The sequence below is a fragment of the Rhodnius prolixus genome, unplaced genomic scaffold (assembly GCF_049639745.1).
Source record: "Rhodnius prolixus isolate KJV_2025 unplaced genomic scaffold, Rpr scaffold_30, whole genome shotgun sequence".
In the NCBI taxonomy this organism is placed as follows: domain Eukaryota; kingdom Metazoa; phylum Arthropoda; class Insecta; order Hemiptera; family Reduviidae; genus Rhodnius; species Rhodnius prolixus.
In genome coordinates this window covers 679175-691698 of record NW_027411638.1, presented here as the reverse complement: position 1 = coordinate 691698, position 12524 = coordinate 679175, and the positions used below count along the sequence as shown (strand labels likewise).

At 33.0% G+C, this 12524-nt stretch overlaps 1 protein-coding gene across 3 annotated transcripts; it reads left to right on the top strand.

Annotated features, from left to right (window-relative positions):
* The first annotated feature begins 902 nt into the window (after positions 1 to 902).
* Positions 903 to 12107, top strand: LOC141462327 (dymeclin). Of its 3 annotated transcripts, none has more exons than XM_074144091.1 (15): positions 903 to 990; positions 1625 to 1679; positions 2869 to 3026; positions 3690 to 3836; positions 3941 to 4053; positions 4333 to 4423; positions 5394 to 5614; positions 7378 to 7518; positions 8268 to 8404; positions 8482 to 8607; positions 9240 to 9353; positions 9437 to 9577; positions 10180 to 10353; positions 10772 to 10888; positions 11863 to 12107. In XM_074144091.1, exons 3-15 carry the CDS (start codon positions 2890 to 2892, stop codon positions 11992 to 11994), a joined length of 1791 nt encoding a protein of 596 aa, XP_074000192.1. In that variant the 5' UTR covers positions 903 to 990; positions 1625 to 1679; positions 2869 to 2889; the 3' UTR covers positions 11995 to 12107. The 3 variants fall into 3 exon arrangements, with proteins under 3 accessions (XP_074000192.1, XP_074000190.1, XP_074000193.1); XM_074144089.1 differs by lacking the exon at positions 903 to 990 and adding an exon at positions 1293 to 1409; XM_074144092.1 differs by lacking the exons at positions 903 to 990; positions 7378 to 7518 and adding an exon at positions 1293 to 1409.
* The last annotated feature ends 417 nt before the right edge of the window (positions 12108 to 12524 follow it).

The following is a 12524-nucleotide window of genomic DNA, read 5'->3' as shown; positions in this document are numbered from 1 at the left end:
TCTAGCGCTTGCCGTTAGATAGCACTTAAATGCTCTTTTAGAGGTTTTTTGATGGGTTGAACGCACCCTATTGCAAATTCATTATTTTATTATGTAAAATTTTGACTAATTGATTAATAATAATATACATTTATTTAAAAAATTATAATACACTTAATCATTTTACAACGTAAAAAAGGCAGGCTAACGCCGTCTACCAGAGTATTCGATTAATACCTCCCTTAACAAAATTGAAATTTCATTCAGATTTTAAAAAAATTAGTTACGTAACTAGTCTGTTACCTTATGTATAGACTACTTGAAATAGTGCCGCAAGAAAGAATTGTAGATTTTCTACATTTCTTATAATATCCGGAATGCAGAAATGGATGTGAATCACCTCAATCTAGGTGCAGAACTTACCAAATACTCCAGAAGCTTGTCACCTCTGACATTCATATTCGTAATCTCCCAAATTTTTCTGTTTTAGCTCTATTCCACCCCACAATATTATCGCGAATGGAGTACTCCTTCCGTTCCTTCGATCAGATTTCGTGTACTTTGGCCAACCTTAATCGCTCCCTACTTCCTTAGCACGGTTCCGCTACGTACAACAGGGTAGACGACACAAACGCGATGAATGCACACAGAAAACTGATAAAAGTGACAAGTTTAAAGACGCGCTGTAACTGCAAATGTTTGGGTGATTGAATTTTAATAAGAAAAAAATAAAAAAAGTAAATGAACAGCGGAAACATGTAAAGGTACGTTCATAGAAAATCAAAGTATTAAAATTTAAATATGAGGGCGTCGATAATGGTAAGGTGCATATGTTTAGTAGTAGAAGTAGTAGTAGGAGTAGTGTTACATATGTTAGTTTGAAGCTGGTACGGGTAACGAAAATTTGCCAATTACGATAGAGACTTAGAGAACAATTACCCATTTTTAATATTAATCAAACTTATGAAATTGGATGGAAGCCAATCAAACATTTCCGGAGTTTTTGCCAGGGTAAATATCCAATTAAGCAGTTACAAATGTCGAAAAAATGATACAACTAACTTGACGTATTAAAGCAGAAATTTGAAAATGAAATGGTTGCAACTCTCCTCAATGTTGAATTTTTGATAGCCTCATTGAATAATTGATTAATTGACTCATTTAGATGAATTGGCGAGTAAAATATATTTTTTATCTCGATATTAAATTTTTCATTCCCAAAAATTTCTTATTAACTAAAAAGAGGTAGGTCAATTTATTGTCTTTACAATGTAACAGTTAGCAGGCATGATTTTTTTTTATTTCGTTTCAAGTTCCAAATGTGCTTGGCCTAGTGAGGTGTGTGGACTGTGGAACCTCCACTTATGAAACCTTCCGTAATTGCAAACATAAAAATTGTTAGGTGATATAAGTAGAAGTTAATGATGAGGGTAAATATATTAATCCTCTTGCATTTTTGTTGTTGTACATAATTGACAATTTTTTGTTTGAGTGAAAATTGGTACGAAAAATCTTTGGATCTTATAATTCAGTTTTGGGAAATGCTGTTTCTCATGTTACCCCTGTATCAAGTATTGTAGTTTAGATGTAAAATTAATTTAGAACAAAAGCTTATTTTGTATTTTTTTTTCAATAAATATTATAGGCTCCTGCTGTAGGGGATTGATACTTAGTTTCTGCACGACGTCCGAAATATTAATGTAAGTATTCAAATACTTTTTATTTTTCCAGTTATGATGGTTGATTTCAACCTTTACCTACTTTGTTGACAGCTCAATATACTGGCTAGAACTCAATGAATGTTAGTGTGATAGGACAATAATCTTTTAGGGATAATCAGCTGGATCTTTCTCAATTTAACCTGTTTTTCATTTCATCTCTTAACAATTCAAAAAACCAGTGGTCTGGTTAAACCACAGTTCCTTCAACGAATCCAACCAAGAGTGAGAAATGCCGGTGAAAGACAGCAACTTCTTACCACCTGCCCTATTTTTGAATCCATAGATAAGCCAAAAAGCAGCTTTTAGAGTAATGCGGGGAGAGAAATGCCTAATTTGGCCAGACCTGTCAGTCTCGTCATTTCCTTAAGGAGAAGCAAATGTTTACATCTACTGTATATGTTCTTTTACTACTTTCTTACCATTGCCTGAATTGGTTTGAGGATTTTTTTCTTAGATTGAATCAATTTGTTTCTCCATCTTGTCCTTTTGGAGATTAATTCTTTGTTAGTATCTTCCCATATGTTCTGAAATCTCCTCTTCGACTTTTATCTTCTTTCTTCACTCCTTGAGAAACCCTGCTATCCAGCATTCTGCTCAGGTGCCCAAACCATTTACTTGAATTATTTGAGTAAATCCTACAGGCTTTACTAGTAAAACTACTTAATGTTTCACATATTCTTGTGCTAACATACCTAGTAATTGAAAAGGCATTATAAAAGATTTTTGACTATCCGCCCTTTACACTGGACAGTTTTAATTACTAGTAAATTATTATAAATAGATTACAATCTTCATTTTAACACCAAACATTCCGTTCAATAAATGATACTTCTCATAACTGAAAATAAATATTCATAACAAATTTCTCCAGTTAACTGTGCACCTTCTTCAGGGAATTTATTATGATAAAAAATGTGTTATCCTTTGTGTTAAGATAAATATTTGGAAGAAGACCACACTCCGAAAAGTATATCAGTTATTGATTATTTGATCGCTTGGTTTAACAATAAAATCGACACACCTTTGGAAACTAAATTATGCTTATTAGTAGAGAAATATGATTAAAAAAAAAATTAAGTTTAACACATTGTAGAGTGGAACGCCATAATAATAAAATAACTTATACAATTTTGTGGTTACTATTTATTATAATTTATTTTATTTAAAGAAATTGAAAGGTGAATATGCGATGGGTGGTGCTCAAAGTAGGGTCGAGAATATGGGCAGCAACAAACTGTTGCAAAGACTTGCTTCTCCGGAACATATATCTGTGGATGATGTATTTTGGAATAGACTTCTACTGTTCGAAAGAAGGCCTTTCACATTGTAAGTAAATTATTATTATTATTATTATTTTTTGAGAATTCTCGTGAGTTAATTGATTTTTTTTTTTTGCTGTAAATATTAAAAGTAACGAGGTAAAGGTCGACATATTTGAAAGGAGAGTAAACTTTAATTTAGCGATCTATTTTTCGAAGTACACTAAACGAAGTGTACAAGTTTTTATCGCCCTATGCCCTCACGAAAGGAGGGAATCCCTCCTTTATTAAGTAGTGCTTTAAAAAAGAAAAAGAAAAATAGATAAATAAAAATACTACACCGGTAAAACCCGAAAATAAGAGCTTTTTTGTTTGCAACAGATTCTTGCGATCTATAATTACATCAAAAAGTTATTTAATACAAGCAGCGAACATTGAAAAGTTGGAGGGGTGGTTAATTTTACGTCAATAGTGGTGTTATCAAGTTAATTTATCAAGAATAATTATGAGGGAGCGTTAACCAACTGTTTAAAAAATAAAATGAAAGATAAATAAAAAAATCAAAATTACCTCTAAGCTTAAAGCACGCTCGTAGAATTTCCATAGTAACTATGCGAGCTAAATAAATTTTTGCTACACTGTGATGAGACATTTTTTAAAAATGTTATGTGACAGTACGTTCTCAGGATCATAAGTTAACTAACAAAGGATACACCTTGTAATGTTGCAGAAATGAAGATGAAATACTTTACGAAAAATGTAAAAATCTGTGTACAATGTTTGCTGCTAACAATCTGAAATCTGGCAACTTTGGATCAATAATTCGTGTCTTCCTGAGTAAAAGTGCAGAGGTGCTGGTAGCAGCAGAACTTGATGAGTTAGTACTTAAATTTCATATTTATCAATTTTACTTTACTCACAATAGTAAATACACTTTGTGGTTTTCAATGTAAAGTGATGGAATTTTTTTTTTTTTTGCAGCGGAACATGCAGTTTATTCACTCACAATGCCCTGCTAGTCATAAGACATTTTCTCAGACAACTGATCCACAAGTACCCGGAAAGTGAAATCATCCGACAGCTGGAAGCACAAGGTTTCTTTCTTTCTGTTCGTGATTGTGAAGTTTTCTATATAATAAGTTCTGCAGACCTACATACCATAATTCGAAGATTTAAAAATTTTATGAGATAGAGCATCGAGATTTTTAATAAAATAAAAACGTATGAGTGTTCACACCAGATTTTTTTTTTAAAACTTAATTATTACTATTAATTTATTAATTATTATTATTTTTTTTGAGTTTTTAGGCAATAGTATTGGAAAGAGGAAATCTTGAGAGTGTTTCGCCAGTTTTTAATTTTAATTTTTTCAGGTTCTTCCTCAACGAAAAGGCCAGATGCAGAGCCGATGTTGGCCCAGCTAATCGATTCTCTCATAGACATAATTGTCCACGTACCTGTAAGGTAATATATTTTTTTTCCAACTTTATATTTCTTTCTGCCATGCAGTAAGAGGAAGTATTGTGTTCTATTAAATTTTTATGTTTTTACCAAAAACGCAGATTTCTCGAAAATCTGTATGCTTCAAAAATCAAAATCATACATAAAGGTCAATCATTTTATTAATTAAAAAATGCACCTTAGGATTTTTTGTTTTTGTGTTTCGGGAATTCTCAGGAAGTATATTTCTCTAGTGTCACGCCACAATAAAGTTCTATCTGCCATGTATTTATCAAAAAATCTTTTTAATAACACCAAGTTTAATTAAAAATTAAAATCAAATTTCAATTTTTTTTTTTCATATTTTTGAAAGCTTCTCATTTTCTTTCAGATTGAGATATTAACTCCTTAACTCCTATATGTATGCCAGTCGCTTTTATATGAAATACTTTCCTGAAAAATTCTAAATTTGTCGAATTGGAAAGTTCGGTGTGTCTAATTGCCAAGTTTAATGAAAGCTAGAAAATGAATTGAAGAAAATGTTTAAAGTTTATGGAAGTTGTTTCAAAAAATAAAATAAAAACTGAAAGTTTCACATCAGATATTGTAAAATTAGTTCAGTGGTTCTTCCCCCCGCCCCAAAGTAAAACTCTTTAAAACAAAAATTACAAGTTAAAAATCCACCGCCTGTTTAACATTACACAACATTAAGAGAAGCTGGAGTTTCGGGCTTGAGAAAAATCTGTTTGCAGAAAAAACGACTACACCAATTATCTTTAAACTTTAAACAGATTATGACACATATGATTTTCCTTAAGGTTAGGTATTCCTTGTAGAAATTGGTTTTTGTGTAAGTATCGGTTGGTGTTCAAAATGTACTTCTTTCAGCCAATTCTATTTGTTTTAAAGATTTAGTGATACTAATTGATTTTACCTTTTAATGCAGATTATAAAGAATGCAAGAAGCCTCATCTATTATGTATTTTTGTGGCAGGGATGCAACATATTATTTACACATGGAAACTACTAGAACTCTTCTCACCCTTTTGTCATTGTCCCAGTTTACAGTTGAGAGTTCATCGGCTTTAGAGGTATATCGACTAATATATCAAAATAGACAAGCTGAAAGTTTTTTACTAACGCTTGTCAGCAGGCTCATCTCTCAGCACAAACAGCCCGAGGAGAGTGCAGGCAGTATAATACTGCACATTGCTGGTAAATTGTTTGAACTCAGTTTTTATATTTTGAATATTATCAAGGTGTATTAATATTTTATTCCTCTTTAGTGGAAAGTGGACTTGTCACTTTCAGAGTTCTTTGGTCCCTGCAGATATCCCAGCTTCACTACATAAACAGCATTTAACACGAATTGCCCTAATGTTTTCACGGTACACATAAGGCTCTGCAGGGAAGTTGATGTTGCAACTGATTGGGTGTAACGTGCATAGGAAATCTCTAGATTGAGTTAGGAACGTATGTGTTAACTAGAGGCATTTTTTACGAGCTATCGTTGCTCCATCCAAGAAAAATCTTTTTTGTAGTTCGAAACTATTTTTATTTAAATCGTCTTATACTTACTTTACATTTTCACTAATAGAAGTATTGAATTATTGTGGCATAGCTTATTGGCTGTTCGTCGGGTCTACAGAAATTTAGAATTGAAATATAGGAGATTCTCTTAAAATAAAACTTTTTTAATTAAAATAATCATAATCACAGAAATTATATATAATTTATTTATTTCAGTTACTAAAGTACAAAAACATCAAGTATGCTTTTCCTAAAGAAATATTAATTTGATTTTTTCGTTATTTTGTAATCTATTACTACAAAAAAAAAAAAAAAGTTATAAATTATATTTTCAAATTTGTTATTTTGTTAATTTTATTTGCGAAATTTATTAACATAGATTAACATTAATTGAAAAAGATTATTTAATGTCTGCAGTTAGATATAAACATAGATTATAAATCTTAGAATATTTTCATATTTATAAAAACGTAAAATAAATAAATGGAATTTGAACCAAACTCTAACAATGTCTAAATCCTTGAATTTAGTATTTAATTTCTGCATTTAAGTAAAAAAACGTATTGTTTGTATGTAACCTTGTTGACTATCTAATTATAAACAACTAACAGTACTTGCGTAATTGTCCCTTTGTAGGCAGCAATGTTTCACTTTTCGACTTCTAATGCCAGTGTTATGCAACACTCAATACGCTAGCTTCCTTCATTCATGGATTTTTCAGGGACTTTAGACAGTCTACATCCTACTGAGCTCCATGTTTGAAGGTTAGACTATCATATGTACGAAATCATAGGTAGTTCTGTTCAATAATTTATATTTTAATATGTGTACTTGAAATTGTTTTAACAAAAATACTAAGTAGATAAATTTCGAAAGAGTTGACACACGTACATGCTATTTTTATTTAATCTTATTATTATTCGATCATGGGGAAGTTCTGCCCATGAGACACCCCCTACGCTATCCAAAGCATGAACTTCCTTTAACCCTGCTGAGAGACCTTTCCCGGAAGCAGCCTGCCAGTCTGCTTGCAATATCGTAGACATTCTTCAGCTTCAAGTTCCCCTAGGCACTCCCTTGAGAGTGATTCTTTTTCCCGAGCATCTGAATAACCCTAAATTAATGATCATGCACACTGAACGTGATATGTATCTTTTTCTCAACTCCTTCATCACAATTATAAAATTCAGAAGTGACCATCCCTAAATAGTTGTCTAAAAAAGTGTGTTCGTCCACTAAAACCCTTCTCGGTGTACTTCTTTAACATCACCAACCTAGCCTTATCTCTCTACTGTTGTCAAAACCCATATAACTCATAACTCACTAGAGATGGCAGTATACTTTTATCGGATTGGCAGCCTTAGATAACTTTTGTTCTGGAGATAATTTCTGATTGGTGATTCCTTCACCATTAGTAAGTGGTGAGTAAATAACCTATGTGCCTACAGATTTTTTTGGGCTGATCACACCACCGACGGACCCAGATCATTCTCCTTTAGCCAGGTCCAGCGTATTGTTGATAACCGTACTAATAAATCACTGTCTGGACGGAAACAATGTATTCAGGAACTCTCTATCGAATATTTCAGGTTAGCCGAAAAATTTATGTTTATATATTTTTAATCCATTTATAAACCACGGGAAACATGCAACTGTTTTTAAAAAAGGAATTATAGAAGTTCCAAGGATTTTTAAACGCATTTACGGTGTTTTTGTTTTCAAAAAGCTTAATTATATTAAGCTTTTTTTTTTACTGTTTTTGAGTAGCGTGTTTCTCACATAATTATGTTATTTTCAAAAAGCCCTCCTATTGTGGTTTTCTTATTATAAAACCACGACTTTGTCTGAAAAAAACAGTATAATTTTCTAATGCTTAAGTGAAATCGAAAGATGAAATTTCCTTCAATAGCCTATTTACATAACGCGGCGTTCGCCTAAAAAAATTAGCAGGTTAATTAAAATGAGTGATATGATCTTAGAAAAAAAATGTTCTACAGAATGTACTGGAGAAATGCTTTTTGGGAAGCTGTTCAGTCAAAAATACAACCACAAGTTCTCCTGTAATTTCCAGGCTTCCCACTGAATAGACAAGAGAATGAAAGATTAAAGATCGCAGTTTAATTATGTACCCACGGTATTCTACTGGTAGTTAACTAAGTCTCGATTACTATAACTTTCTGATTTTTTTTAAATATCAATAAAATATGCTGTTCTAACCCTATTCCTCTATATGCGGCCTTAGCTTCGTATTGAATCACAGTACTCTGTAACTATCGGCTTGGCTTTGTGAAAAGCTGTGACCCAATTTCGTCCTAAAATCTTAACTTGTAATTTACAGACGGTATGAATAACTTGTTCAAATCTATTTGCTGTGCGCTGGACAAGGAAGAAACCACTTTAGTCCTGTACTATTTGCTCCATCGAAATACACACTTCAGGAGCTTCGTTCTCTCGAGATCAGATATTCCATCCTTGGTGAATTGTTTTCTTTGTAAGTAGAATCTATTTAATGAAATAATTGGTTTAGTATTTATTTAGGATTTGTGTTGTAGGTGCTGCCGATGCTTCGAACTATATATCGAGGCTCAGACAACAATTGCCACCACATGTACATGTCGCTCATTATTCTGCTTATTCTCACAGAAGACAATGTTTTCAATAAAAAAATACATACGACCGTGAGTAATTTATTTTTACTTTATCTCACACTATTTCTTTCTCTTTAGAGAAAAGTTTTTTACTCCTATGAGGTCTTTCTTCTTAAGTGTCATTTCAATTTGATTTTTAATTTTATCCCCCGATTTATTGAGGTTCGCTCAGATAAAAAAACAATAGTTTAAGAACAAGTCTTGAGTTCCTTCACCAGATTTCTTTTTTTTTTCCTCTACGCCTTAGAGAAAATACGTATATATATATTTTTTGCACATTTTCGAATTGGAACTCTGAAAATAAATATGAGCTGTCTCAAATGCACAAACAGTAGTTTTTTTTTTTTTTAATTGGTTCAAGTATTTGTACTATTACGATTTTAATCGAAATTCGGAATCCCGACTTGTGATATAAATATTTTTCGAAGGTTTTTAGTGATTTTCTGAAAGAATTATCGTTGATTTTTCTTTCTGAATGCTGCTGACATGCAGTTTTCGCAAGAAAGTGATTTATTTGATTTTTTTAAAATATGGTTCCAACGATTTTCATTAAACTTGGAATACTTGGGACGTCTCGATTTCCTTCAAGGTTTCGTCTTATTATCATGAACCTTCACGATATTGGAACCAACAAATTATAATTTGATATTTTGTTTGTCCAGATTATAAAAAATATACAGTGGTATACCGATAGGAATTTGACAGAAATCTCTCTTGGAGGATTGATAATTTTGGTTACAACGAGAACTGTTCAGTACAACTTATTGAAGATGAGGGTAAACTATTAGCTAAATAGTATTTGTTTATGGATATTATATATCCATTGCCCACGTAATAAACAAAGTATTGCACTTCCTAGGATGAATATCTTCATACGAACTGTCTTGCGGCTCTGGCAAACATGTCTTCCCAGTTTACAGAGCTACATTCGTACGTATGCCAACGTCTTATAGGGCTGTTTGAGGTGCTGGCCAAGACCTACAATCGAGCCAACCAAGAAGTAAGTATTTATTATAACGTTAGTTCCATTCTGAATCTCAAAATGTTAAAACTTGATATTTCATTTAGGTATTCACCAGGTAGATAGGACAGCACGTTTTCGGTGCATTCAGCCAACGAATGTGAATGGATTCAATTTTTTTGTTTTGTTTTTGCAATTTCTGTAAAGCAACTCTAATGAGTCTAATGAGGGGTTAATTTAGTTCTGCGCGATGTGATCTAAGAAGACATTTTTTCATATGGGAACTCATACCAGATCTCTAGTGTAGATATTGTGAGTGAACACCAATTCTTTTTATGACGGACTTTTCGAACTGCGAAATAATTAGGGCCAAGTTCTATGGCGGAAAGAAGTAACGGTGTAAGAGCTTAAGATATGTTCTTTTAAGGTTATTGTTCGATTTATGTGAATCATAGGTGATTCAAATCCGATTTTTTTTTTTTTTTGTTTTAGACGTAATATGTGTTGTACGGATATTTTACTTCGGTATAACTGTACTGGGGAAATGGGGTTTGGATAGAGTAGAATTGGGTTTGATAGGGCTTTTCCCTTCACACAAACAAATAATAAATAAATTAAAAAAAATTAATAATTTGTTACAGCTTGTGGCGATAGAGCGAGCTTTGCGAATCATATTGGAAGTACTTAACTCGTGTCTGTCTAATCAGCTAGTGCACAACACCAACCTTGTTTATACACTTCTTTATAAGAAAGATATTTTCGAAACTTTTAGAAATAACCCTGCCTTCCAAGATATAATCCACAATCTAGATCAGGTAACCAAGTCATTTTCCTTTTTTTTTTTTACTTTTTGTTTTTCTCTTTTTACATTTTGAAGTCTGTTTTATGATGAAGTTTTGAAAAATAATATTTATACAATCCCAAACGTATTGGCGCAAAAGTGGCTCTTTTACGATACGAAAGTGAACTGTGTGAGGAGGTTATCCTCTGTTGATGTTATAATCAGATGACTGCAATGACAACCTGGTAAAATGAAGAAGCTACGGCAGCATTGTTCTGGAGAACCGTGCCAAACCTGTGGCATAAATCAGTCTGAGCAAAAGTAGCAACTAGTAGAAAGTAGTCTCGTAAGAAAGTTGGCCTCAAGGAGGGCATTTGTTGGATCAGGATAGCATAAGAAACAGGTCTTTCTGCGAGCATATTCTATACATATTAATCTTAAATAATTTTTAGGTCATGCAATACTTCACATCAAAGTTGGATTTGGAGGGGGAAAGTTGCAATGACGTGGACAAAGTCTCAGCGGTCATTGTGAAGGCGGCCCAACAGTGGCCTACGCATAGACTTCAGGTATTACTGTGTTCTAGATCAGTAATTGTCTCAAGGATTCTGTTTTTAAACTGATCATTGAACGGTTCGTTAATTGATCAGGTATTACTGAAGTGTTTAGGATGTGGGAGATTTATTGTGCCCCATTCTGTTATCTGAGGATACTATAAGCTTATAGTAATGTATACATTATAGTAAAGTATTTCTCACAGGTCTCTTTCTTCCCCGAATTCATGACTAAAAATGGTGCTGAAAAGCGTCTTCTAATATGCACTTGGGTTTCTAAACCTACATTATACCATCAAACAAGAGGTGTCGGAGTCAATATTGGAGTACTCTTCACATCTCCCCAAACTATCTTCTTCTGGTTACATCTCTGAGATTGAGACTCAGTAAACTCGGAGGAAACTTCATCCGCCCAGATCCCTGATTTGTCCGGTCACAACTGCACAACCAATAATACGTTACAAGCGCATAGACAGTACGGTGAATAGTGATCGGAAGCCTTAAGTCAAAGGTTGGCGAAAAACTTAATAAACTATGTGCCTAAGTTTTATTTGGAATTACTGAAACAAGGTTGCGTTGTCACTTAAATATGTTAGCTGTACGCCTCTAACCTCTTCTCATGACCTTATTGTGACTATCAGTTCTACTCAATATCTAAGAGTAACGCACCAGTCTTGTACTGATTTGTAAGCAAATAAATAGCTCAATTAAACCGCAGAATTCATGATTTTGGCAACGTTGTGCCGGACCCCTATTCTAAATCTCTTTCTCTAAGTAAAAGGATTTTAGAATTCTAATTATTCAAAGCAGTATTTATGAACCAGTTCCCTCTTTCGGAATGTGTCTGCGTTGAGAGCACCTGATACAGACTTTAATGTGTCCCACTAAATTTAGAGTTCAGCTGTCACTGTGAGGTTAAATTTTGGATCCTTTGAAACATATAATTTAATCGGATTTGAGACTATATTAAAGACTCGTTTTTATTTCAGAAATTTCCGGAGCTGAAGTTTAAATACGTTGAAGAAGAGAAACCGGAAGAATTTTTCATTCCATATGTGTGGAGTTTGGTCACACAGTATTCTAATGTCTACTGGCAGACATCTCTGTTCAGGCAACACTAATATTAGCGAACTGGGTTCGAACTGGGAACTGGGTATCTAAAAGAGGCAAACAACGTGATGACTATATTTTATATTGGTTGTGTAAAGGTGTAAATATAATTATTTATAATTTATTTTACCGAATCATAACAACTTTTCTCATATCCCAATTTCTTGTTATACTAGACTTGTTAGAAGTTTTATTTAATTTTGCCAGAATTCTAATTGGTCTTTCTATAAGCTGGGGGTATTTCAAGGCAAGTGATGTTTGGACTAAGCTTCAGTGAAGGAATCGCCAGTAAACGCCACGGTTAACCTGAGAGAGAATTTTGATTACCGAGGCAGATATTGTTCTGGCAATTTTAAACTAAGGGTCTGGCGAGAATAATTTACAGAACTACTATCTTACGAATATTAAGTGATTAATAGCACTGCTATTGTTCCAAAATTTTGAAGGAAATAAGAAGGAAAGCCTTTAGTGGCCTTGGAAAATATTGTTTTTAATATATCTTTATTTAAAAACTATGTACATATATTCACAAATAAGATTT

Coding starts and splice junctions, on each gene's coding strand:
- LOC141462327 (XM_074144091.1), top strand. CDS start 2,890: ATGGGTGGTGCTCAAAGTAGGGTCGAGAATATGGGCAGCAACAAACTG. Junction 3,837..3,940: donor GTAGCAGCAGAACTTGATGA/GTTAGTACTTAA, acceptor TTTTTTTTGCAG/CGGAACATGCAGTTTATTCA. Junction 8,405..8,481: donor GATCAGATATTCCATCCTTG/GTGAATTGTTTT, acceptor TTTGTGTTGTAG/GTGCTGCCGATGCTTCGAAC.